The 22,744-nt window shown below is 48.0% G+C and overlaps 8 protein-coding genes across 8 annotated transcripts; 5 read left to right on the top strand and 3 right to left on the bottom strand.

Annotated features, from left to right (window-relative positions):
* The first annotated feature begins 1,784 nt into the window (after window positions 1-1,784).
* Window positions 1,785-4,329, top strand: F4813DRAFT_375696 (uncharacterized protein). The gene is made up of 6 exons (XM_049245041.1): window positions 1,785-2,247; window positions 2,395-2,413; window positions 2,498-2,656; window positions 2,761-2,865; window positions 2,925-2,982; window positions 3,035-4,329. The coding sequence occupies exons 1-6, from the start codon at window positions 2,230-2,232 to the stop codon at window positions 3,648-3,650; spliced, it is 975 nt and encodes a 324-aa protein (XP_049095143.1). The 5' UTR covers window positions 1,785-2,229; the 3' UTR covers window positions 3,651-4,329.
* On the top strand, window positions 4,106-5,042 carry F4813DRAFT_279922 (uncharacterized protein). Its single transcript, XM_049240472.1, has one exon. The coding sequence runs from the start codon at window positions 4,418-4,420 to the stop codon at window positions 5,018-5,020; it is 603 nt and encodes a 200-aa protein (XP_049095142.1). The 5' UTR covers window positions 4,106-4,417; the 3' UTR covers window positions 5,021-5,042.
* Window positions 5,043-7,373: 2,331 nt separating this feature from the next.
* F4813DRAFT_279860 (uncharacterized protein) lies at window positions 7,374-8,254 on the bottom strand. Its single transcript, XM_049240471.1, has 3 exons — window positions 8,022-8,254; window positions 7,655-7,951; window positions 7,374-7,596 (listed from the first exon to the last, which is right to left on the bottom strand). The coding sequence occupies exons 1-3, from the start codon at window positions 8,033-8,035 to the stop codon at window positions 7,476-7,478; spliced, it is 432 nt and encodes a 143-aa protein (XP_049095141.1). The 5' UTR covers window positions 8,036-8,254; the 3' UTR covers window positions 7,374-7,475.
* A 191-nt stretch (window positions 8,255-8,445) lies between these two features.
* Window positions 8,446-10,912, top strand: F4813DRAFT_375689 (peroxin 8). The gene has a single exon (XM_049245040.1). The coding sequence runs from the start codon at window positions 8,572-8,574 to the stop codon at window positions 10,672-10,674; it is 2,103 nt and encodes a 700-aa protein (XP_049095140.1). The 5' UTR covers window positions 8,446-8,571; the 3' UTR covers window positions 10,675-10,912.
* F4813DRAFT_375687 (Zinc/iron permease) lies at window positions 10,913-13,522 on the bottom strand. The gene is made up of 3 exons (XM_049245039.1): window positions 13,065-13,522; window positions 12,863-12,993; window positions 10,913-12,805 (listed from the first exon to the last, which is right to left on the bottom strand). The coding sequence occupies exons 1-3, from the start codon at window positions 13,126-13,128 to the stop codon at window positions 11,459-11,461; spliced, it is 1,542 nt and encodes a 513-aa protein (XP_049095139.1). The 5' UTR covers window positions 13,129-13,522; the 3' UTR covers window positions 10,913-11,458.
* A 1,050-nt stretch (window positions 13,523-14,572) lies between these two features.
* Window positions 14,573-17,357, top strand: F4813DRAFT_375678 (uncharacterized protein). The gene is made up of 7 exons (XM_049245038.1): window positions 14,573-14,810; window positions 14,991-15,225; window positions 15,363-15,454; window positions 15,521-15,710; window positions 15,788-15,878; window positions 15,954-16,985; window positions 17,069-17,357. Exons 2-6 carry the CDS (start codon window positions 15,165-15,167, stop codon window positions 16,690-16,692), a joined length of 1,173 nt encoding a protein of 390 aa, XP_049095138.1. The 5' UTR covers window positions 14,573-14,810; window positions 14,991-15,164; the 3' UTR covers window positions 16,693-16,985; window positions 17,069-17,357.
* A 153-nt stretch (window positions 17,358-17,510) lies between these two features.
* Window positions 17,511-18,952, top strand: F4813DRAFT_375675 (uncharacterized protein). The gene has a single exon (XM_049245037.1). It carries the CDS (start codon window positions 17,782-17,784, stop codon window positions 18,865-18,867), a length of 1,086 nt encoding a protein of 361 aa, XP_049095137.1. The 5' UTR covers window positions 17,511-17,781; the 3' UTR covers window positions 18,868-18,952.
* Window positions 18,953-19,546: 594 nt separating this feature from the next.
* F4813DRAFT_375673 (WD40 repeat-like protein) lies at window positions 19,547-22,385 on the bottom strand. The gene is made up of 2 exons (XM_049245036.1): window positions 21,831-22,385; window positions 19,547-21,780 (listed from the first exon to the last, which is right to left on the bottom strand). The coding sequence occupies exons 1-2, from the start codon at window positions 21,906-21,908 to the stop codon at window positions 20,140-20,142; spliced, it is 1,719 nt and encodes a 572-aa protein (XP_049095136.1). The 5' UTR covers window positions 21,909-22,385; the 3' UTR covers window positions 19,547-20,139.
* Between the last annotated feature and the right edge of the window lie 359 nt (window positions 22,386-22,744).

The raw sequence follows: 22,744 nt of genomic DNA, 5'->3' as shown, positions 1-22,744 counted from the left end.
AGATTGTCGGCGAACAGATAAATAGAGAAGATATTCTCAAATTCGTCTAGATGCTACTGCAGAGTATTTATTTGGATGGGAGGTAACCTATGGTTGGCTTATCTCTGGTGTCAGTGAATTGTCGGTATGATAGGCGAACCAGAGATAAGGAAGCCATTATTAACAGAATTAAAATCCCTCCCACGATACCCCACGATCTAACGAAGTACGAAGTATCTCCTTGAGTCCCTGGACCTAATTCCAGCGTGTAGCGACGCTTTTCTCGGCGCCCCGTCTTGCATAACGTCATTGCGCTATCGAATGCCGTGGTCGAAGAGGAAAATAAGTTACCTAAATGTTAAGTAAGATATAGCTTCTGGTCCCTGTCCGAGGACGATCACTAACATAGAGACCTCGTAATACTGCTGGCCCTTGGCCTATCATATCGTTTCTGTTTATACCCATATCTACGTAGCGGTGGTGCACTCGGCAAGGACCCTGCGAGCTCCACACATATCATACATACCTACATAGCATACCTTTCGACACAAGTTGCATATGTATTTGGTAAACTCGCACCGCGTCGAATCTAAGTTGCCTGCCAAGAGTGCAATTTTCTTTAGTGGCCTATCATGCAGCGGGTAGAGCGCCGCATTTACATGCTCGTTGTGCATTGCGCTGCGGCGGCCGAGGTGGTCTACCTAGAGAGGTTGTGAATAAGCCTCGGTGTTTAACTATAACATCTTCCCATGCATTGTAAATGAAATTCAACATGTATGCCTTGGTCGTTTATGTTGGATGGTAGGATAACTCCAGCGTAAGATATACTCTTTAATTCTCACCACAATCCCTTGGGAAAGAGACTATTAAGCTTGACATGCTAAACTAGCCTGTATTCGTAAGAGAAAATAAGGAATTGTAATATATTACCTATATATTACATATTACCTCTCATAAACCCCTATAGACTATGACCATTAATATTACGGTATTTGATAACTACCTATACTAATGTGGCTTTCTTCGCTTATCAACTAGGTATGTATAGAGCTTTATCTCTCCCCTTATCGGTGTAATCCAAGAAAAACTACGAGGGGCTGGACCTCTTATCTTATTAACTACTAATACGTAAGAGGTAGGTAGTTACATTCACTCGGTGTTTAGGAAACGATGACTTATCCCATCAACCGCTAGCCTAACCTATTGACAACGAATTATAGTGGTTTTAAGCTTACCTCAAAACGATGTCAAAGCAAGATCAAGGCATAATTACCGTTGTGTCTAGGCCTAGTGCAACGAGCACAGATATATAGGTAGGTATGGATACGTATGTAATGGCGGGGTATAGAGATAGCTACCTAGATTACCTAAGGTACCGATAACTAGGCGATGATATACAATATGACGATAAAAGGGATCCATCAGAACCAACATATGATCCAAGCGTACACATGTACACCAGCATCAAACGTGCCTATCTCGATATGCAAGTGATGCAATTGTGGGATCCGGGGAAACCTTGGCTATCCTGTTACAGGAATACGTAATTGTTGACAGGATCCCATTGACGTACATTATCTACTCGTAGACCTTTAATAGCTTAATGAAGCTTTTATGTATTTTATGTAGGCGTCAGTAAAAAGTAGAAAGCACAAATGTCAAAGCATGTGAATACGGACATAACCATAAATATGCGTAAAGAAATACTTAGATACCTTGGGTTGCGGTTGCTTAAAAGAGAGGTACTTACGGATACCTTAGGTACCCTAGGACCTCAAGGTGTATGTACTGGTGATACGTCCCGCGCTAACAGATGTCGAACCCTACCTGCCCTACTATCTGCCCAGTAAGGTGCTGATTCAGCAGCGCACTAAAAAGTGTCAATTGTAAAACCAAACAAAAATCAAGAGAATTAATTTCGCCGTCCCGCCTAAGCGAGTCTGGGCGTCACCTAAGGAGGGAAAAAATAAGTTAGGTTAGTTTCTAGCCAAGGAAAGTTTTGTCCACCACCTCGCAAACAAGTGGAAAGCCCACAAGGCCCAACTCTCACACAACAATTACCGGCGCCGCAACACACCAATTCCAAACCTTACCCAACCTCACCAACGCTGAGGATATTGACGAGATATTTTGCTCAAGGATATGACCTGCTAGGCCATATCCTTTTCCCCTCGTTGCATTATCTCCTATTGATCCGACTGTCGTTTTCAGAGCTCCGCCTTGCTGAAAGGCGAATCAATTGGCGACAACATGTCGGTCGCCTCGAAGGTATGTCATAACTCTTGGGCATCACTCGCCTATTTTGTCATTTCCCCCCCCATTACCTCGAGCTACAGCTGCTCATCGCATCTCCGTTCTTTTTTATGTATCAGTAGAGCTGTGTTGAGATCGCAAAGCTAATTTTTAAATCGCCAGAACCCTTTCGATGCCCTCGGTATGAACCCCTCGATTGCTTCCCCGCCATGAAAATTTTCGACCTCCGAAATCCTGGTTTACTAACCTTAACCATTACTAATAGGCAACGATATCGAAGGAGATGAACCGCCGTCCGGCCCTGTGAAGACGGTCGACAAGACCACTATGCGCAGTACCAAGCGCAACGTCGAGCCCCAAGCCCCCGTCAAAGCCGCTACCAACACCGGAGCTCGTCGTGCTGGTCCTGGAGGCAACGAGGGAGGTGAGTGTCATATGTGTCTGACAGGTTCTCCAAGGATTCCGTCATCTTGACGCATCATTCCCGATCTCATTTGAATTCACCCCGCTAATATACTTCCTATCCAGCCTTCCGTGACCGCAATGCCGGTTCAGCTAACAACCACCGCAAGCCCACAGATGAAGCTCCCCGAGGTGGTCCCCGGGGTGGTCGCGATGCCCGTGCACGAGGAGGTAAGAGTCAAATGCCCAATGCTTGTTGGAAATGAATACATGTTAATATAATGGCACAGGACGTGGAGGTCGATTCCCCCGCGACCGTGACGACAGACATGCCAAGGGTCTCGCAAGGTTGGTCATGAACGAATACCTACTTTGTCACAAGTACTAATTTCGCATTCAGTGGTTCTGAGAAGCAAGCTGCCCAATCATGGGGCGCTACAGAAGGCGATGCCGAGCAGAAAGACGAGCAGGCCGGAGAGGAAATCGCTCAGTCGGAATTGAAGGAATCAACCGCTGAGGATGCTCAGGAGCCAACTACTCCGGCCGAGCCCGAGGACAAGCATGTCTCTTACGCCGACTACCTTGCTCAGCAAGCTGAGAAGAAACTCGCCCTCGGCGAGTCTTTAGAGATCCGCAAGGCCAACGAAGGTACTAAGACCGACAAGAAGTGGGCCAGCGCTAAGGCCCTCATCAAGGAGGAAGATGACGACTACGTTTCCGGTGTCGCCGGTAAGGTCAAGCGCGAGCGTGAGCGCAAGGCCAAGCAGCTTCTCGATATTGACCAACGATATGTTGAGCCTGAGCGTACTCGAGGTGGTCGTGGCGGACGTGGCGGCAGCCGTGGAGGTGCTCCCAGGGGCGAGGGTCGCGGTCGCGGAGGTGGCCGTGGCCGTGGTGAACCCCGAGGTGAGCCCCGAGGTGAGCCCCGTGGCGACTTCCGTGGTGGACGCGGTGGCGCTCGCGAGAATGCCTCATTTGCCCTCAGCTCGGACGCCTTCCCCAGCTTGGGCGCTTAAGTTCGCAACATGCTTCCTGAGACTTGCACTAGAAAGTACACTATGTCTATTATGCAGGTTAGGTTTTCGATGGTCTATCAGGGGATCCAGTATAGCCTGTAGGGCTCATAAGTCAGTTAACTTCTGGCTAGGAACATCCTGAGAAGCAGATGTTTTCTCACTATTCCGAATTAACAAAAGTTTCTTTCATTTTCAAGCATTGTGTGCGCGCCAATTGACCTTGATGGGTCAAAGTATACCGCTCTTAACGGTTATGATTTTGATGAACTGCCCTAGTAGTTGCGTAGGCTACTTTTCTCTTATCATTTTCCCACGATATTTACCCTGTCCATTGATCCTGACGCTTTAGTCGCCTGTCTACTGAACTATGTCTTTCAACTGAACCCTGTACTCGCCAGTAACAAGAGAATTGTGCCAAGCAAGACTTCCTATATTCTAGCTAATGTTGAAAATAATGGTCTTTGTCTGCCGCGTTTATTTCTAAGGGAGTTATTAGCATACAACCGCCATGTTCTATAACGTTGATACTGTTCACGAACATGTATCGAGGAGAACGTGGTATATAATATCGGTCGGTTTCTGATGCTTTGGTCTCAGAAAAAACTCATCATCATCATCATCATCATCATCACACACACAACTATCAAGTTATCATCATCGTATTCTTAAGAACTCATACTACAGCAGCACTGGTGCTTTCGTGGGTATTCTTGTAATGAACGATTTCCGAAATCTTCAACTTTGCAACTTCGAATAAAACTGTCAAAATGGCCTTGACAAAATCAGGCTTGAGCCCAGGCAGAGATTGGCACGAGTGGGTTGAAGTCGATCACCCCTCCATTTCTGACGACTACGTCCACGTGAGCAAGTCGGATCTTGAAAGTTGGTCTCTCCCTCCCGTTGAGGATGGGAAAAAGGACGAGGACAACGCTGACGTAGTGCTGCAGCTAACACAGTCCCAGGCAGACGACCTGGACCGCCTGGTTGCGCCTAAGGTCAAGGAATTGGAGAAGGAGCTGCGAGAGCAGAACGACTGCAATTACTCGGCCGCAATGGAGAAGATATTCGGTAGCGACGCCAAGGAATATCAACTCATGTTCGATGCTGCGATTCCCGAGCTGCGGTTCCAGCCAAGACATTCTCGAGACATGTATTCTCCGCGGCCGGGCGTCTTATACACGGCGTTGACTACTGCTGATAAGTGCAAGGACGCGGCCGACTTGCTCCTGAGGGGAATGCGGACTCGGGGGGCCCATGGGAACAACACCGAGGCGCTCTCTTGGGATCATCCCCCAAGTTCCGAGTCTAGAGAATTCCCGGAGCGGAGGGACGTGCCGTCGTTCGCTCATAGTCCGGACGACGTCGATTAAATCCGCTAATTAAGTAAGTGGCCTTGGGCGGGAGGGAGGGTGCGCCACTAAAGGAGAGGAGGAAAAGGGGAGGAAAAACACGAAGAGCGAAAGGGGGATGAGGGTGTCTTCTTCTTCCAGGGGGCTTTTTTTTTTTTTTGCTTTGCTTTCGGGACCGATGATGAGGCCGAACTATATTTCATTGGCCCAGGTCAAGCAACATAGACCCCAGGAGGTTGAAGTTACCTGAAGAATCAAAGACGACATGTCGTCTTGTTCCTTGGGATAGTTCTGCTATGGTTTCAGGACCGATAAAGAGGTAGTCATAGCCGAGAGACGTTTCTCTTTTGGCCTAAGCTAAGTGTCATATCCACAGGGGGCAGGATTAAAACAGCTGGCGGAGAAAAGAATATAAAAAAAAGATGAAAAAAAAAAGAGCTCAAGATGGGGAGAATATCTTCCACTGTTTCCGGGAATGCCTCGACCGCGCTGGTACAGTAAACAGAATAGGTAACTTGGGTTGTCAATTACTGAATTTCCCCTGGCGAGGCATTCTTCAAGATCGCATATGCCGAGGACGCTTTGGCTATAAGGAGTAGGGCGAACCCACCAACGTTGGTTTGCCTTGTTTCTTCTGGCTTAAGCTAGGCATTGTATACACTTATCTCCTACATGAGGCTGATTCCATTACGGAATCGTAATATATTTCCTCGTTCCTTTGGCCAGAGCCATTTTAGGTACGTGAGGTATTTCAACTGGAATACGCACAACCATGGTGCTTTGAGACCGACAAGGGTGAGGAAATTTCCATGATTCTTAACGATATATCTTACATTTTGATCGAGAACTTGCTTCAGTGCAGTTGCTTGATTCATAGATAGGTACTTAACCTAGACGTTTCCTTGTCCCCTTGGCTGAAAGCTAGGTGAGTAAGACATTCCGGAATTGTGAACTGGAATACGCACACCAATGATGCTTTTAGACCGACAGGGGGCGAGGAAACATGTTTCAGTCAAAAAGAAAGACAAGAAAAAAAGGAAGAGGGGGGTGTTTTCTCATGCTTCTAGGGATACTCATGCTGCTATGTCACTGGGACCGATGAGGATCATCAAATAACTAAATCAAGGCAAGGTGTTTCAGGGATACCTACTAAAGACTTGGAGGCTTTTTTCTCCTCTGGCCTGGACTAAGCGGTGTATTCTATAGGAGACTGAGTTCACCTCCGAGTAAGTAAGAGAGCAGAAATAAAATAAAATGAAACAAAAGGGAGGAGGGAGGGTTCTTCCTTGCGTTTCTAAGATTACTCCTGCTACGGTACTAGGGCCGATAAAAGAACTGTTATATTATCACGGTTTCTTTTGGCCTAGGCCGAGCCGGACGGTGTCAAGGAATAAATATGCGCTGTCGAGGCCGGTAAAAGGACCTGGATGATATAGATTCGGTATGTCATCCTAGTTTCTTTTGGTGTTGACTGGGCTACTTATTCCGTAGGAGGCAGAGTTTACTACTGAGTAAATAAGGAAGAAGAAAAAAGAGGAGGGGGTGAGGGGGGAGGTGGCAGGTATTTCCTGTCGACTGTTACCGACCTGGGTTTACCGTACGAAAGGCGATGCCATCCCTATTTACTGCTAGGACGGATTTGGACCATATATGGCCGATGTTAAATCAGCCCCATGGCTTTCTACTGGCCTGTATTGGTTTATGGAGATACATGTGCCATTGGGTAACTAGACATGGGTTTAATTTTCATGTATATAGTGTGCTTGTTATGTTTTGCTATGTTTTGCTATGTTTTGCTGTTTTGTTGTTTTGTTATATTTAATAAAGTACTCTTCCCCGAATAAATTGTTGAATTATGTAGCAATGTGACATTAGAATCCCGAGGCTAATTTCTATATAGCTCATCTTACGTCCTTGTTGAACGATACCTTTGAACAATGGCATTGACATATGATCTATAGGGATGTCTTTGCCAGATCACATAAGTAAAAAATGTGAGACATGATAAAATGGGAAAAGTTGGGAGCTGCTGGAGTTCCAATGACCTTCTATTTCAGCATGTTAAAATACCAAGACTCGATACAGCTGACTCTATAAAATTGTATATTATTGATAGGGTTATAATCAACCGGGAACTACTAACCTCGTTCCCTCTTCCAAGTCTAGCACCTAAAAGGACCAAGGTGCCTCTCAAGAAGTACATAATCGTTATGACACTAGCTATGTGTTTCCTAGTGTCTTTTATTAGCTTGATACCCATAGCCATCGGCCAGCATGGCGTATACATCAGCTGGGACCACCTTGAGTTTATTAATGCCTCACGCAATTATCGCGGCTAGAGGCGTCACGGTAGGATGTACCGCTCATCATTTGATATCTCCCATTGTGGGATAATTGCATTGGTCCCGGGTTGAGAGGCCTTTCAAGGTCGATTGCCCTTGGATACACGGCTTATTTCGGGCTGTAGCATAGGGTTTTATAGACCTCCCTGAATGGTGAAGGAGGAGACGATCAAGACCAAGACATTTATCCACCCCCAGATGAACGGTATCCAGGTCGGCATCTGGTAGCATCCAGAGATGTAGATAGCGCCGAGCCTAAAGACGGGTGTAAGCCAATCGCAACGACTCGAAGACAAGGTCGAAAGGTGCCTACATTAATCCAACGATGCTACCGGTAAACAATGCCTCAGCCCCAGCAACCAAGGCGTATATCGCTGGGACAGCCAGCATGTACTTCCATACGAATCGCGGCTTTCCGATCTGCATTGCGAGGGCGATGCCCACGGCTCCGAAATGGAACACGGCATAGAGGATCAGGGTCCAAAGAAGTGTATATCGCCATGAGTCCCAGACCGAATATAAGGCGCAGTATTGGTTCTGAGGAGGCCAGCAGAGGGACGGGAACTTGGGGCTGTGGTAATCGTCGGGGGGATAATTATGACAATTGGCACTAGACGTCGATGATTTAGTTAAATTGTCTCGACGATACTAGCAATTCGATATTAGACGATACGACTTACGGCGGGGTGGCCATCTGGCCGTTTAGATTATTGCTCTAGAAAGTGTTGCCATAGAATTGGTCATTAATCGGAATGTTCTATGCACATGTAGAGCTGCAGTGTATATATTTAACCTAGAGCTTGTACAAAGGAGATGCGAAGAAGACGATAGGTAGAAAGCTGTGGAGCTTTTGAGCTGAAGGATAAGATGACAGATGAAAGATGACAGGGGGTTACACGGCGGGAAGCTCCCGTGTGGTGGCTGCAAGACAGGGGGATAACTATGTATATAGGTACCTAGGTATGCACTATGTAGTGCTACCTACATGTACGTTAGGTAATAAACTCAATTGACGTCGTGCCTCGGTAAAAGTTGGAGCTGACAGGCTTACATAACCTGTACCCTGTACGCGGGTACCAAGTTCCAATAGCAACAACGATTCCTCGGAACTTCAATCTCCAAACTTTAGACTTTGGCAATTTTATCTCAACAAACAACGACGTGAAAAAGGAACAGCTTCATTATGTAGGATACTGCAACACACATAAATATAAAATCGAGACGCGAACAATGCCAGGCGATCGATTACTAGCCACGGTCCTACGGGCCTACCAAAACGCTCCCAATCCAACCGAGACGGACAAGATCTTCGGGACCACTACATCGCTTCTCACCAGCCTCAACAATCCCCTCAACCTCTCTCTACTCACCTCACATTTCCTTACAGCCCGCGCCATATGGCAATCTCCCGACGGCCTGCGCACTTGTCTGCGTATCATAAGCATATACAACACCGCCTCCATACACGTGCGGAAGAACGAATTAGAAAATGCGACCCTCCCACGCGGACGACCACCTGTTGGTAGCGGAGTCCATAGCGAGGATTGGGCACGCGCCATTGCGAAGGGGGCGGATGATAGGTCGAGTAGATGGCAGCATGTGCTGGTGTTAACAGGTATCCTGATGGGCATGGAAGGAGACGATAGAAGATCCTTATCCTGGAGTTTGCGGTCGACGCTCGAACAGGCTGTCGTTACAGCCGCCAACCTGGCACTCCAAGAACCTATGCGGACGGGACCGTTAGAGCGTAGTGCTGTTGTACTGGCGTTGACATTCGCATTCCCCCTTTTACACGAATCGGCCAAGCAGATTCTGGATGGGAATGCACTCCTACCGGCCATCGTCGAAGCCATGCTCGGAGAAGAAGGCCTTCAACACGGCGACTTCATTTCACCGATCGCGAACGACATCGCACCAGGACCGATCATAAAGTGGCAACCCGACTCGCTATCCGTTGCTAGAATTCAAAAACTCGAGTCTCGGCCCCTAGCACAGAATATGGGACCCCTTTCGCGACTCGCGTCGTTTGCTGTTCAACAGGCGATGGATCCCAATATCGTTCTTCAAGCTCACGAAACACTTCTTGGGTTCACAGCGGCCTTGCTAAATAAATGGACCCATTGTCCGCTTTCTGCCATCGACTTAACCGTCGAATCTGCGGCTCTCGCACCCGAGGTGCTTCTGGGTCCCTGGCCAATTCTATGGCAACTGTTCAAGAAGATCTTATACGCCGTGGCCGCAACAGTTCAAGCTATTGTTGGGCGATCCCTATTGGACCCGTACCTTAGGAACGACGCGATAGCAGCAACTACAGCTGCGAGGACGCTGCATATACTGCACAACTTGTCCTTTATATCTACACGCCAAGGTGCAAGTTCGTTCCAAGTATACACATTTACTTACCTCACATCTCTCGATATTATCACACGCTATCCGGATGCTTGCGTGTCTTTCCTTCGAGATACACAGCCACCATCACCTCAGACAAGCAATGTGGTACCATCCCCAGTAATCCAAGCCCTCACCCTCTTTTACCTCAACACAGCAGAGCACCTCCCACTCTCGCTGCCAACACGTGCATGCGAGGACTTAATCGTCACACCCGCAACGGCCTATCTGGCTCCATCCACCTCCTGGCTCGCCAGTCCAGCCAACACTCCTCCATCTTCACTAACCCTCGAGCTCTTCGAAGCGGCACACTCAGCCGTCCTCTCGTCCCTCTCATGTCCACAACACAGCGCCCTAGCCGCCTCCCTCATCCCCTTCTACGTCGACACCCTGTTATCTTCATTCCCCTCTCGTATTTCTCCCCGGCAATTCCGCCTCGCCTTCCGCACTGTTATGCAGATCTCCAGTCCTCCCTTCCCCCTCTCCGCCTCGCATCCCGACCTCGCCGAGGCCCTCCTCGAAACCCTGCGGTTCCGCGCTGTCGAGGGTGCGTCTACAGCCCCCTTGCCACCGAGCGAACAGGCCGCGGCTTCATCCGAGGACCCCGCCTCGGAACAATCGGCTCTTGTCCTGGCGCTTATCGATGCACTACCCCATGTCCCGCTACACGCAGTCGAGGAGTGGCTCACGCGCGCTGCCGAGACTATGAACGCGATAGAGGACCCGCGTCTGCGCGACGGCGTTCGCCGCCGCTTCTGGGATGTATTGGTCAACGGCGAGATGGACGTTGAGCGTGCGGCTGTGGGCGTCGCGTGGTGGGGAACTGCTGGCGGGAGGGAGATGGTGTTGCATGGATACCCGCGGCCAGAAGAGAGGAATGGTGGTGAGTTTCTGATGAGTGGTGCTTTGGCACCGGGGCAAGAGAGAGAAGTGAGTAGATTGTGATGATGATAGGAGAGGAACCAGTGAAGAGAAACACGGAGTGGTAATAAGGAGTCACATATAAGCTGTTAAGTTCGAAATAGGACGGGAGCGTAATGAACATATATCTACCTACCTAACCTATATATGTAAGACCAAGATAGACGACTTTGATGGAACGAATACCCCCTTAGTTCGAAAGAGAAAAGACGTATGATACAATCATTTAGTTATAGTGACGCAGAGTTGTCAGTTATTTAGTATAAATATATATATATTAGGTATATATACGCATGTACACGCTTATAGGCGCGAAGAAATAAATCACGAATTCATGCTAATTTCCTTAGGTAGTTATTTATAAAACCCGGGAACATTAGCATTGTATACAAATCCATCATAAGAGGTAACCAAGCAAGAAGAAACGGGCCTTTCCATTCAAGCACTGTTATTCTGGCCATTTTATACAAAAGAGCTAACGTATGCAACATTCTCCCTTGGTGCTATGGTGTGTACACTGATGATTCCTTTCGTTTCCTTCCTCGCTTCCCTGCGAGTCTGAACATGGGGAGTTGCAGTTTCGACTGGTTACCCTTATGAACTATGGGTTTCGTGCCTGGCATCCCTCGTATCCGTAAAAACTCCAAGGACGCCGCGCATGATACTTGCAATCAATCAATTGATACCCTGGCCTACTCCCATCCTGTAGCCTTAAACCGAAAAAAAAGAAGATAGCGATTAATAGCATAGCCCTCCTATTTTCTCTCTCCCTGTGCCCAATTCGGAGGTAGAGAAGTGCATATTATAATCAATGTGCATGTGAAGTGAAGGCATTGCTGATCCCCAGCAGCGTCATACCCAAGAACGCGAATAAAATGCTTAAATTCTGGTTGTGATTGAGGCTCAGACTCTCGACGAACAGCTGCAGGGCCACGCTAGCCATAATGCCTGCCGTGATAGCGAACAGGCAGCCGTACGCCACGGCGTCTGGCGTTATATTCGTATGCTGGGCCAATTTAAACCACAGTACCGCGATGCTCGCTCCTAATGGCTGGCTTAGACCACCTAGCACAGAAGCCCATAGCATAGCACGGAACCTGTTATGTAGCGCCATATAGAGTGGCAATGCAAGTGCAAACCCTTCGGTAATATTGTGCACAAAGAGCGCCAGAAATACGTTGAAACCAAGGGAAGGGTTTGCATGATTCGTTGCGTAAGTGATAAAGCCTTCGGGGAATTTATGCAGAGCGATCGCAACAGAGGTCTGAAGGCCGATGGACAGAAAGGCGTTCTCGGCAACGTGATGATGATGTTGGGCCTCGACGTCTTCCGGGATTTCAGAGTGGTGTTCATCTTCATGTTCGTGGTGAACATCACGCGAATGCACACGACTCATGCGACACGTAGGGCTTACAGTAGATGAAGTATCGAGATCGTCGTCCTCGTCTACCGTATCGATACACTGCTCGGTATGTCCTATAGTAGTAGAACGAAGTAAAGTAGGGGCTCGGGATAGGGGTGCGGATCGGCTGCTGAGGTGCTTGAAACATTCTTGTCCACACGGATCTGAGTATCCGTAGCAAGGACCAGCCGAGTCGCAATTAGGCTTGGTATCTTTAACAAAGGACATAACTCGCTTCTGCAACATCGAAGGTCGCCTTTCCGACGTCATCGCTCGGCTGCGAGGGCTGCGCATGGCTGTAGGTAGGTGTGCATCTGTGAGGTTCTCGGTCTCTGCCCTTCTCAGTGGTCGAGCGCGGTATGTCTCGTTGGAGGTGTCTGTTTGTAGAAGCGGCGTAATCTCATTGGCGTGGCCGATTTCGCTCACTAGAGGCTTTGGGCCGTCAAGATGGACATGTGTGGAATAATTGCGTCTACCGATGCTTCGAGCATGGGAGGCATGTGAAGATAGCCTCCGGCTGAAGCCATCTGCATGAGTATGATGGCTATCTAAAGCATGATCATCGTGGCTATGGTCGCAGTCGACGACATGCGAAGGTATAAGCCGGTGAAATAACCTTGATAATACTTGAATACCCACGAACCCGCCTACAAAGCAGGCCATCAAAATGAAGCCTGCCGTCTGATCTGAATAGCCTCCCTTTATAAGGTAGCCCTTCGATTCGGGCAACATGCTGTACAGCGACATGAACAACTAGAGCAATACAATATCAGCATATTTTAAACTGAATCCAATGATTTAAAGTCTTACCATTACGCCGAAACTCAAGCTCAGCGAGCAGGCGAGAAAGGTATTGCTGTCTTGTATTCGAAAATCCTTTTTACCGGGGAAGAGCCGGACGACTACATCGACGCAGATGATAGCGGATCCTATCACGCATGCTATATCAATACAACAAGTCAGTCAGTATATCAGCAAAAGCCACACAATTCATATGGTTAAGGTCACACACCAACGCCGCTCACTAGACACATGATCCAACCCCTCGTATCATTGTCCAACTCGGCGGCCTCCATAATAGGCCAAATTGACGTTGGATATATCACGCCACGTCGTCGCCTTTCCTCTCTCGAACTTTAAATGAATAGGCTATGAGAGCATAGAGTTGAGAGTGGTATGCGTCCCGACGATCTGAAAATATTGGTGAGGCTGGCTGGCTGGCTGGCTGGCTGGCAGATCTAGACGCTTTCGGCAGTTTGACAAGTCCCGGTTTAAGGTGGCGTAGTAACGAGACACTCTAATTTCAACAAAGCGGAAAGAATGCAAGAATTCGGAGCGAGTTTATAGAGAAACGTAGGAGGAGAAAGTAGACGACGGCGGAAAGAAGGAAATAAAAGTAACAGTGGTAACAATAACTTTGTAAGTGATAACTATGAATAATAATGTGTTAGACGGAAAGTTCTATTTAGCTTGCGTATTTAAGATGTAGATCCGTAGAAGTGGCTGCCGACCTACGAAGTACACATGTAACAATGCGGGTAGGGACAGAGGCTGCTTTTGCGCAGCATCTGATTGGGCGAAAGGCCTATAGTGATATGCCAAGCTTTGCTAATCCATGCGCTGACGGGTACCTTGATGGCCAATCTTTGTTTGTCCCTTAGTACATAATATACTATGTATAAGGGAACATCAGGTCCCACATATGTGTACCTAGGGATTCGGATTTGAATATCAGGGCTTTGCCGCTCGGCTTATCTGAACTACACTAATATACACTAATGTTGGTTCCCGTGGTGGACACCGGAGCTACCTCGATGTAGGTTCTTCATGCACGGCAACTTAACGATGCCTATCGGGTTGAGCCAAGGCTGCGAAATGTAGATAGTCTGGTCACGGCAGGATAGTGAGAACCTTGACGGACGTACTTATGATATGCGTTTCAAGCGGTGTGGTTCACAAATCCAACCCGCCTAACGTTCTTTTATAAGCTTAAGGTTTGTCCGGCGTCTTAGCTATACGTGAAACTTATCAAATCGGATTAGCCCCGCCTAGCTTGTATCACGATAGAGTCTTCGATCGACTTTCTACTCGCCAATTCTAATTATAAGCTTATTTTCTCATACGAAATGCCGATGCTTTACTTTATTAGTACCTTGTGTAACCGCGCGCAAATGATGCATTTACGTATTTAAAGTATAAAAAAGTGGAATCACACTTTATATTTCTCGTGGATATCTTATAATTTACTCTTTTCTCTTACCCTGTTTCTAACATAAAGCGACGCGACAACTGAATGTATCCATTACTCGACTTTGACAAGCCGTTCACCGTCGTCATTCATGCCAATATATATATATGTTGACTCGATGATATCAACACCACGCTTCTAGGCTAATTTGATAAGCCCTCGCCCACCGTGAATTCACCTACGTATATGATTATTGGGAAATATAGAGATATCTTAAGATTTTGTTGTCTGAGGTAAATACCTATTGTTCAAAATAGAGGTCGTGGATATTACTTTTCGCTCCTAACATGGAGCAAGCCCATTGGGTCTCTATTTATTAAGAGATGGAGATGTGGCTTTGTACAGTGGGTACAAGTTAACGAGAACGAGAACGAGGTGGAGTCCTACCTTTAAATATCCTGCAACAATCGACAATGGCTGGCAAACAGCCTTAATAGCGGATGTTCCGCTTACTTCCTTCGGAGCATATTCCCTACCCAGGTTAAAGAGATCTTCAGAAAATAAAAGACGGTAAGGCTAAAGACCAGTGATTTTCGTAATATATTTCCTATAGCGGGGATGGCTAGCAAAAAATATTACTATGCAAACTGCAAAAGCCCGTGCAAACGAATTCATACAAGTTAAAAGCCACTTATACGTCGTCTATTCCTAATAGTAGCGCGGATATTCTAATTTAGTCAATGCAACTAGGATTCGATATGGGACAGCTGAAGAAGATTGGATCTTCGCAAAAAGTCGTCATTCGTCAAAACATAACGGCTTACATGATTATATGCGGCGCAGCATGATGCTAACCGTTGGGTAGACCCTGCCAGCTCAGCTTTAGGATCTCTATCCAAGTACTGTGCATGAGATGAAGGTCCAATGCATCCACAGCTAGGCTATTCGACATACATATATAGACTGAAGGGGCGGATACAAATATGTATGTAAGAACTGACTTTCAAAAAAAGCTTGACCTGAGATATCACCAATCGAGAGCCCGCTTGACAACTTGGCAGCTCGATTCTTCAGCCTTACGAGTTACTCTCGCCAAGAGTCTTCACAACTAACACGATTAAGATATGGAAGCATCCGAGTTGCCCGAATTACACGGCGAACCGACACAATGTGAGAAAGTCGGCGAGGCCATGCCCGACATTGCGGGCTACGGAGTGAGATCAACACGCCCGTTTTGGATTTCGAATCTTGTCAATTCTAACGCCCACCAATGCGTATAGGTCTTAATCGGTTTCAGCGTGCAAGCTTTCATCTCGCTAGTATTGTCTATCTGGGCATTTTTCCTAACGAAATTCGGTCGTCTCCAAGTCCAAGGTGAAGAGGGCACTGCGCAACGTGCAAACGAGAAGAAACGACTCGGATTCGTAACCGAAATATTAATGGTCGGAAACGATTTGCAAATGATCACCGGTACGTCTTTGATAATATTATTTCCCCCTTTACTACTACCTATGGGTGGATAGTTTAAACTTACGGACAACGTGAAGGACTCGCACTTATCGGCACGACACTTGCACACGGGAAGGAAATCGACTTATATCATCTACATTTGGTTTACGACACTGTTAGTTTCGTCGGGTAAGAAATTCAAAATCCGGCCATTCGCGGTATCTTTTAGTAAATTCGTTTACTTACTCTATTCCACATGCACAGTGTTTCGAATGCGGCGGCGTTGGTCTGCTGGACCTTCATGAGAGCTAAATCGCTTAAATCGCGATCTCATCATAAGATATTCCCGGCTTACTGGACCGGTCGCTTCCGCGTTTCATACGCATTCGCAGTCCTGTTCTTAGGACTCACCATCTTCCTCGAAGTCCGACTAGATGAATGGTCACTTACCGCAGAAGAGGCCGGCTACTGTTATATAACGACAGGTCTCGCAGTTCCCGGGGCTGATCACCCAACTGCCGACAAGGCATATGTAGCGACCACGGCGATATGGCTTCTACTCGTCATGTTTGGTTCCTTGTTCGCCTCGGTAAAATTCCGGAAACCGTTGCTGCTGCTCAGCGCGCTGCAATTCCCGGTACACCTCTACATGATGATCAAGTTGCGACTGGAAAACTACCCCTATCTGGAGGGCGAGGATGAGAATAGATGGGATTTTGGACAGACAACTGCTATCATATTGCTTGCTGTCACTGTTGCTCAACTGATCCATCAGGGGATCGAGTATGTTAAATTCGAGAGTGCCTTGAAGAAATACGGACCTTCTTATGCGTTGGCTCAAAAGGAGGAACTTTCTGAGGTACCCTCGGTGGTTGAGCAGGGCCTTAGACAGATCCAGGAGGCGAAGCGGAACGCGAGCAGCGTTCGTCTTGAGAGAAGCAGCGAAACAAGCCGGCAAGAGGAGAGCCACGAGCTAATAGAGAACCCTCAACACAGAGCTTGAGTTGAATTTAGACTGGAATGATGGAGAGAACATGAGTCGGTCGAGGCTATGCTCTGGTAGTGTTGCTTGCGTACCTTAGTTAGGTTAGGAGGACACATGTGACCAAGTGTCGGTTTTGAATGAAGAACCGTGATAGCCGAAGAAATTGCTCGGTGGTTCTTTGTATACCCTCAGAAATGACTTATTTGGATACGGGCTTACATATAAACGACTATAGCGTAGTCAGCCAGTATTAGATACATAGACATGAACATATACCTCTACTAGGTAACGAATGGAATATATCAGTATATCCTACATATTTTTAGCTTTATCTCTTCGGTTTGATTCGGACGATGAATGTAACGTGCCTGTAAATTCTAAATCAAACCGCTTACCTATATTCATTGAAGAGCATCATTTGATTTGCCAGCACGGGGTTGGATGTTAGGCAGGTATTTGGGTTAGGTGACGTCATGGTTTGAAGTTGAGAAGTGCCGAAAAGCTATTGGTACATACAGATATGGTACTTTGTGTTTCGTACTGAATCTCACAAATTATAAGCATGGATGGTACTCGGGATGTATGTACTCTGCCATGTGATGGAGGTAAGTCTATCTTTGGTTTTAGGGCTGAAGGGGAACATGTACACTACATAGGTAAAGTTGACAGGTCTGCAGGTGCATCGGGTGCCACGAGCTGCACGAGGAAAGGAACGGGTTGGTTGACTTAAAATAATAAACTGATGGTCCGTGCCCACCTCGGAGGTACCTTACAGAATATAAACCCCATCTTGGCCAATCACCGCGTCCCACTTAGGGTATCGATAGGGGGGGTCCCCCACCTCGTTAACACTACTATGTATTAAACGCTACCTCGAGGCTGAAAATCTCAAAAATTCGAAGATCCCGTCTAAGACATTTGCTGCACGCCTCACCACCACGCGGGCGACTGCAACACCCCCCTCGTGAGCCGCATATTGCTCACACACCGCGCCTGACTTCCGCACCGCCCATTTGCCCTCTTTCTTTCACGTATTCATTCCTCCCTTCGTATAAAACTCAAAAGAGTGCCAACTAACTCCTAGAGGGAGTCCGCTTTTTGCCCATCATGTCAAAAACCACGTTAGCAGTTATCGCAGCGGTAAGCGCAGGAGCCGGAGCCGCTATTACAGCTACCATGTACTCGTTACGATCAGACCGCAATCTAGAAAGCAAGAATATATCCTCAACGACGACTACCGTCTCGGCCTCACCTACGGCGGGAGGGTCTGCACCAATCCCTATCCCCGCCAAACAAATATTCACTTCCCCAAACCAGCAAGCCGCGCACACAGGCCTATCGACCTCGGCCCCTGCGGCCGTGAACCTCTTACCGGTCAACCCGACAGGCCTCTTCGAATATGGCTTCCCGGGCCCGGTAGCCGACATCGCGACGCGACAAGCGTTGGTCTCCTCGTTCGATCGCCGACTGCGCAACCCGCACTGGGTAGCAGAGCACATCACGCCAGCGTCACTAGCAATTCGAGACGGCGACCGCAAACACAGCACATTCCTAGAGGACGAGGCCGTGCCTGAAAAGTTCCGCGCGCGGCTAAAGGACTACTTCCGCTCGGGCTACGACCGAGGCCACCAAGTCCCCGCGGCCGACGCGCGCTGGAGCCAAACCGCTATGGACGAGACCTTCTTCCTGACCAACATGTGCCCGCAGGTGGGCGAGGGCTTCAACCGGGACTACTGGGCGCACTTCGAGGACTTCTGCCGGGGACTGACTTCGCGGTATCCCAGCGTGCGCGTCGTCACGGGCCCGTTATATCTACCCAAGCGTGATCCCACAGACAACAAATGGTACGTGCGGTACGAAGTCATCGGCAACCCGCCGAACGTCGCGGTCCCGACGCACTTCTACAAAGTGATCTTCGCAGAAGACGGAGCCGTCGGCGGCAACGTAGCCGTCGGCGCCTTCGTCCTGCCCAACGCCCACATCCCCAACGACAAACCCCTCACGGACTTCGAAGTCCCCGTCGAAGCCGTCGAGCGCGCCAGCGGCCTCGAATTCGCCACCAAGCTCCCCGCCCAGCGGCGCAAGCGCCTCTGCACAGAGGCCACCTGCGCCCTCGTCATCAAAGACTACGCCAACCGGCAAAAGGCATTTGCGAAGTCCCAGGGCTCTTCTTCGGCCGTCGCGAAGCGCTAGGACAGACGTTTCGTCTCGTCTCGTTATCGCCACCTACCTACCTATATTTAACTCGATTCGCGACATCTGGGGACATCTGGGGACATCTGGGGACATCTGGGTTGCCATGTCTTTCCGTTCCGCAGAATCACCTTACCTTACCTTACCTTACCTTACCGACTTTACTTCCATCTCAGAGAATTGAACATTGAACGAGGCTTATGACGTACGTATCTAACGCATGGAAGACTACATACATACATACGTCATGGCAGAAGGACCCACGGTTGGAAACTACATAAGGCGAGCTAGATATCTAAGATTAATATGTATACCTTGTAACTTTATTGGGACGCACGGTTCTACCGAGATCATTGCATTTGCATTTTCCTCCCCTTCTCCTGGGATAGGGTGAGTTGTGGCGTTTTGAGGATTGATTCATTCTAATAGCTTAGTTACTGCTTTCTATACATCAACTTTAACGAGGAAACCAAATACACGTCCCCCTTTTGGCAAATGGCAGGTAGCAGGTTGGGCTATGGTGAGGAATAGATAGTATAGCATAGCATAGTATAGCATAACTTAGAATAGTATAATATTTTATATCCAAACTGAACCTAAACCACAGTCTATCGTACTTCAGGGGCATGCACCAATGCATCATCCGATGCATCTGAGAATATTGTAAAGTTTCATGTTAATAAATAAGAGCATAAGAACACCTCCAAGACTTAGAATTAGCACTACCATCACATCTAGGCTAACCTAGCCATGTCAATGAGGCACAGATGGATATAGATATGTGTTATCTTGAAATTTATTGCCATTCCTTTCGCAACCTAGCTAAACTCCCCTAACAACGCCTTCAACGCCTGGGGTATCCGCCCTTTTGGCCAAGGGGCATCGTCCATGCTCATCGTACACGCTCTACTCCCGAAACATGCAGTAATGTTGTCAATTGTACATCATTAGATCGGTACGTCCTCGAACAAAGAAGAAAATTGCCTTATCCATTGACCCCGACCTCCTCAGTTAAAATACTGACCTTTTCTAAACTGGTCAGATTAACGGCTTGACGTCCTACCATCCTTCCGTGTTCCTTGCATGCATTTGCTTCTACCCGCTCCGCTGGGAATGAGCTCTTTCTCGTCCATACTTGTCGAATTGGGCCGTCGCCTTTTGTCGACTAATGAAATGTCTGGCCCGCTCGAGCGGGATGCCCTGATCAACTGAACACGGTAGAAATTATAGAAGTAGGTTTTTATAAGGTGTTAGGATAGAGTTCGATGGTCACTAACGCACTCTAGTATAATTCCCCTTTTTCTGTTCCATTCGTAGGCTTTCTTCCTGACTAGGGAGGGGTGCTCTTCTCCGACCATTGCTATCGGTACCTTGCATATCAACACTTGCCTGTGAAAAAGGTGGAGGGGGCGGAAACCCGGGTGGCATTGGGAAATTCGGAGGCGGAAATAAACCCGGTGGGAGCATGTTGGGAGGTGGGGGAGGAGGTAAGCCGGCTTTTTGCATCATCTCCGCTATCTTGGCAAAGTCGGCTGGGTTATTCGGATCCAAACCACCCGGGAGCGGTGGAGGTGGAGCACCAACCGCGCCAGGGATTGGGAACGGTAGAGGTGGTACTGTAGTTGGCGCAGACATAGCACCGACTCCGGGGATTTGAGGAGGCGGAGGTGGAATTCCGTTAGCTGGCAAAGAGAGACCGGGAAGACCTGGGAAAGCAGATGCCGGCTGCCTAAGCGGCATCTTCTGATCAACCAAACCTTCTGCTTCATCCTCAAGCTCCTGTTCTTCTTCCTCTTGACGTTGACGACGACCGCCGCGTCGATCCCAAGTTCCTTGAGCTTCCGCAGCTGTCTCGCCGATATGATATCTATCTTGAAAGATATCTGTCTCGCCAGGCCGAGCACGAGACCAGAACCGAGTGATACGATCGTTTGAGCCCGAAGCTAAGATGTGGCCGAGAGGATGCCAGTCAAGGGACCAGATTGCGAAGTCATGAGCATAGGGGACCTTGTGCATTGGATATATGGACTGCGCAGGTGCTGTCAACGGATCTGGGCTCTCGTAAACTGCCGTGCTGATGGCCTGCCCCGCCGGGGTGTTCGGTTCATCTAGTATATAATGGAATAAAGAACCTTCGTTACCTCCGGTGCTGAGTAGATTCGAGTGAATTGGATGCCAAGCAAGCGTTGAAATATCTTTCTCGTGACCTCTAAGAAGACAGATATCTCGCATCATTCGTATATCAAATATTCTCGCTGTTTGGTCTCGCGCTGAAGTCGCAAGACACCAGCCCATGACACGCTCGAATGATGTCTTAGTAATGGTATTCTTATGGCCATGGAGAGTGGTCAGGCAACGCTGGGTTCTGGGGTCCCAGAGCTTGACTAGATGGTCCTTTGATCCCGAAACGATCAGTCCTTTTGTAGGATGCCAGTCGCAACTTTTAGCGTCCCAGCCATGGCCTTGTAGTGTTGACTCGGCAACACCACCAGCAAAATCAAAGATCTTGAGAGAGGAGTCATCAGATGCCGTAACAAATTTGGAATCGTTAGGGCTGAAAGCAAGATCTCGAATAGGGTCGTGATGGCCCTGGATCACTTGCACGTTGTTAAAATTAGGCTGCCAGTACTTGATAATACCGTCGTGATCAGCTGATATTAACCAGTCGTCACTATGCGAGTAAGCTAAGGCCCGGATAGCAACATCGTGAGCTTGCATGATGGTCTCAAAGTTGAATCCAGTACCGTTCCATAGCGTAAACTCGCCACTGCTTGAGGCAGTTAATAATCGACGGCCTTCCGGAGTCCATCGTACAACATTGACTGGGTGTTTAATTTTATTCAACGATGAATGAAGATGTTTTGTAGGGACAGAGTCGGCGGGATTAGTAACTCTTGCCAGGGGTGGGAGCATCTAGATATGGTTTAGTTTATTTAACAAAGTCTCATTTGTGTTGAACTCACGTCGACGATGTAGCTAGCACTAGGCCGTTCAACCTCGCCTCTAAAGGCGCCTTTGAATCGCGGCTGGCGATTGCGCATCCAATGGGCAACTGTAGAGCCATAATCGGTGACAGGGCCTACGGCAAAGCATTAATACACCAATGGACATAGATGAAAATGAGTAGGCTCAAAAGACGTGTCGGAGAGTCAAATCAAACACCCATTTAAGCCTTAACAGAGGTCATCAAATATGAAACGCCTCAAACGAGGGACACCCATGGCTTGAGAGGAATCGTAATCTACTATCAAAATACTCACGTCGACCTCTAGCCCTTGAAAAGTTGCCAGCTTCATGACCTCCGCCCGGCGCGCCATGATCGCCACGGGGATCGTATGCCATAGTCGGCTATAGCTACATTCGTGTAGGAAATCAAATATTAAGAACAGATTAACTGGACTCGGTATTTAGAGGTATGTGTCGTGGTCGATTAAAATTATTGATGATTGGGTGAGCTTGGGTGAGCTTGGGATGAAAGGGACTACCTAAGGACCTAAGGACCTAAGGACGCGAACAATGAACGTCCATCTGCAGGTAATTTCGACAAGGGAAGCTTGCGCCTCAATGGAAGGCTGCGGCTGAAGCTAGTTGAGCCACAGTGGGCTAATCCGTTCAAAGAGTACCTAGGTACCTACCTAATGTAGCTACATAGCTACTTTTAGTGGGGCATCTTCATTTCCACTGATGGAAGTCTCGGAACTTGTACTTGCCAGCTACGAATTTGGCATTCGCCTGTCTTACCAAACTGACGAGAATGAATTTCCTTCTTTCTTTCACATGTCAATTGATGTTACATCAACGTTGTCTATCCTAGACCCCAGCTCTGGGCCGACTAATTTTTCTTCTCTTTTATGATCTTCTCTTTCTTGTTTGTGTA

This window comes from Daldinia decipiens, assembly GCF_022478715.1.
Source record: "Daldinia decipiens strain CBS 113046 unplaced genomic scaffold F4813scaffold_52, whole genome shotgun sequence".
In the NCBI taxonomy this organism is placed as follows: Eukaryota; Fungi; Ascomycota; class Sordariomycetes; order Xylariales; family Hypoxylaceae; genus Daldinia; species Daldinia decipiens.
Note: the sequence above shows the minus strand (reverse complement) of the source record. Positions and strands in the feature narration are given on the sequence as shown.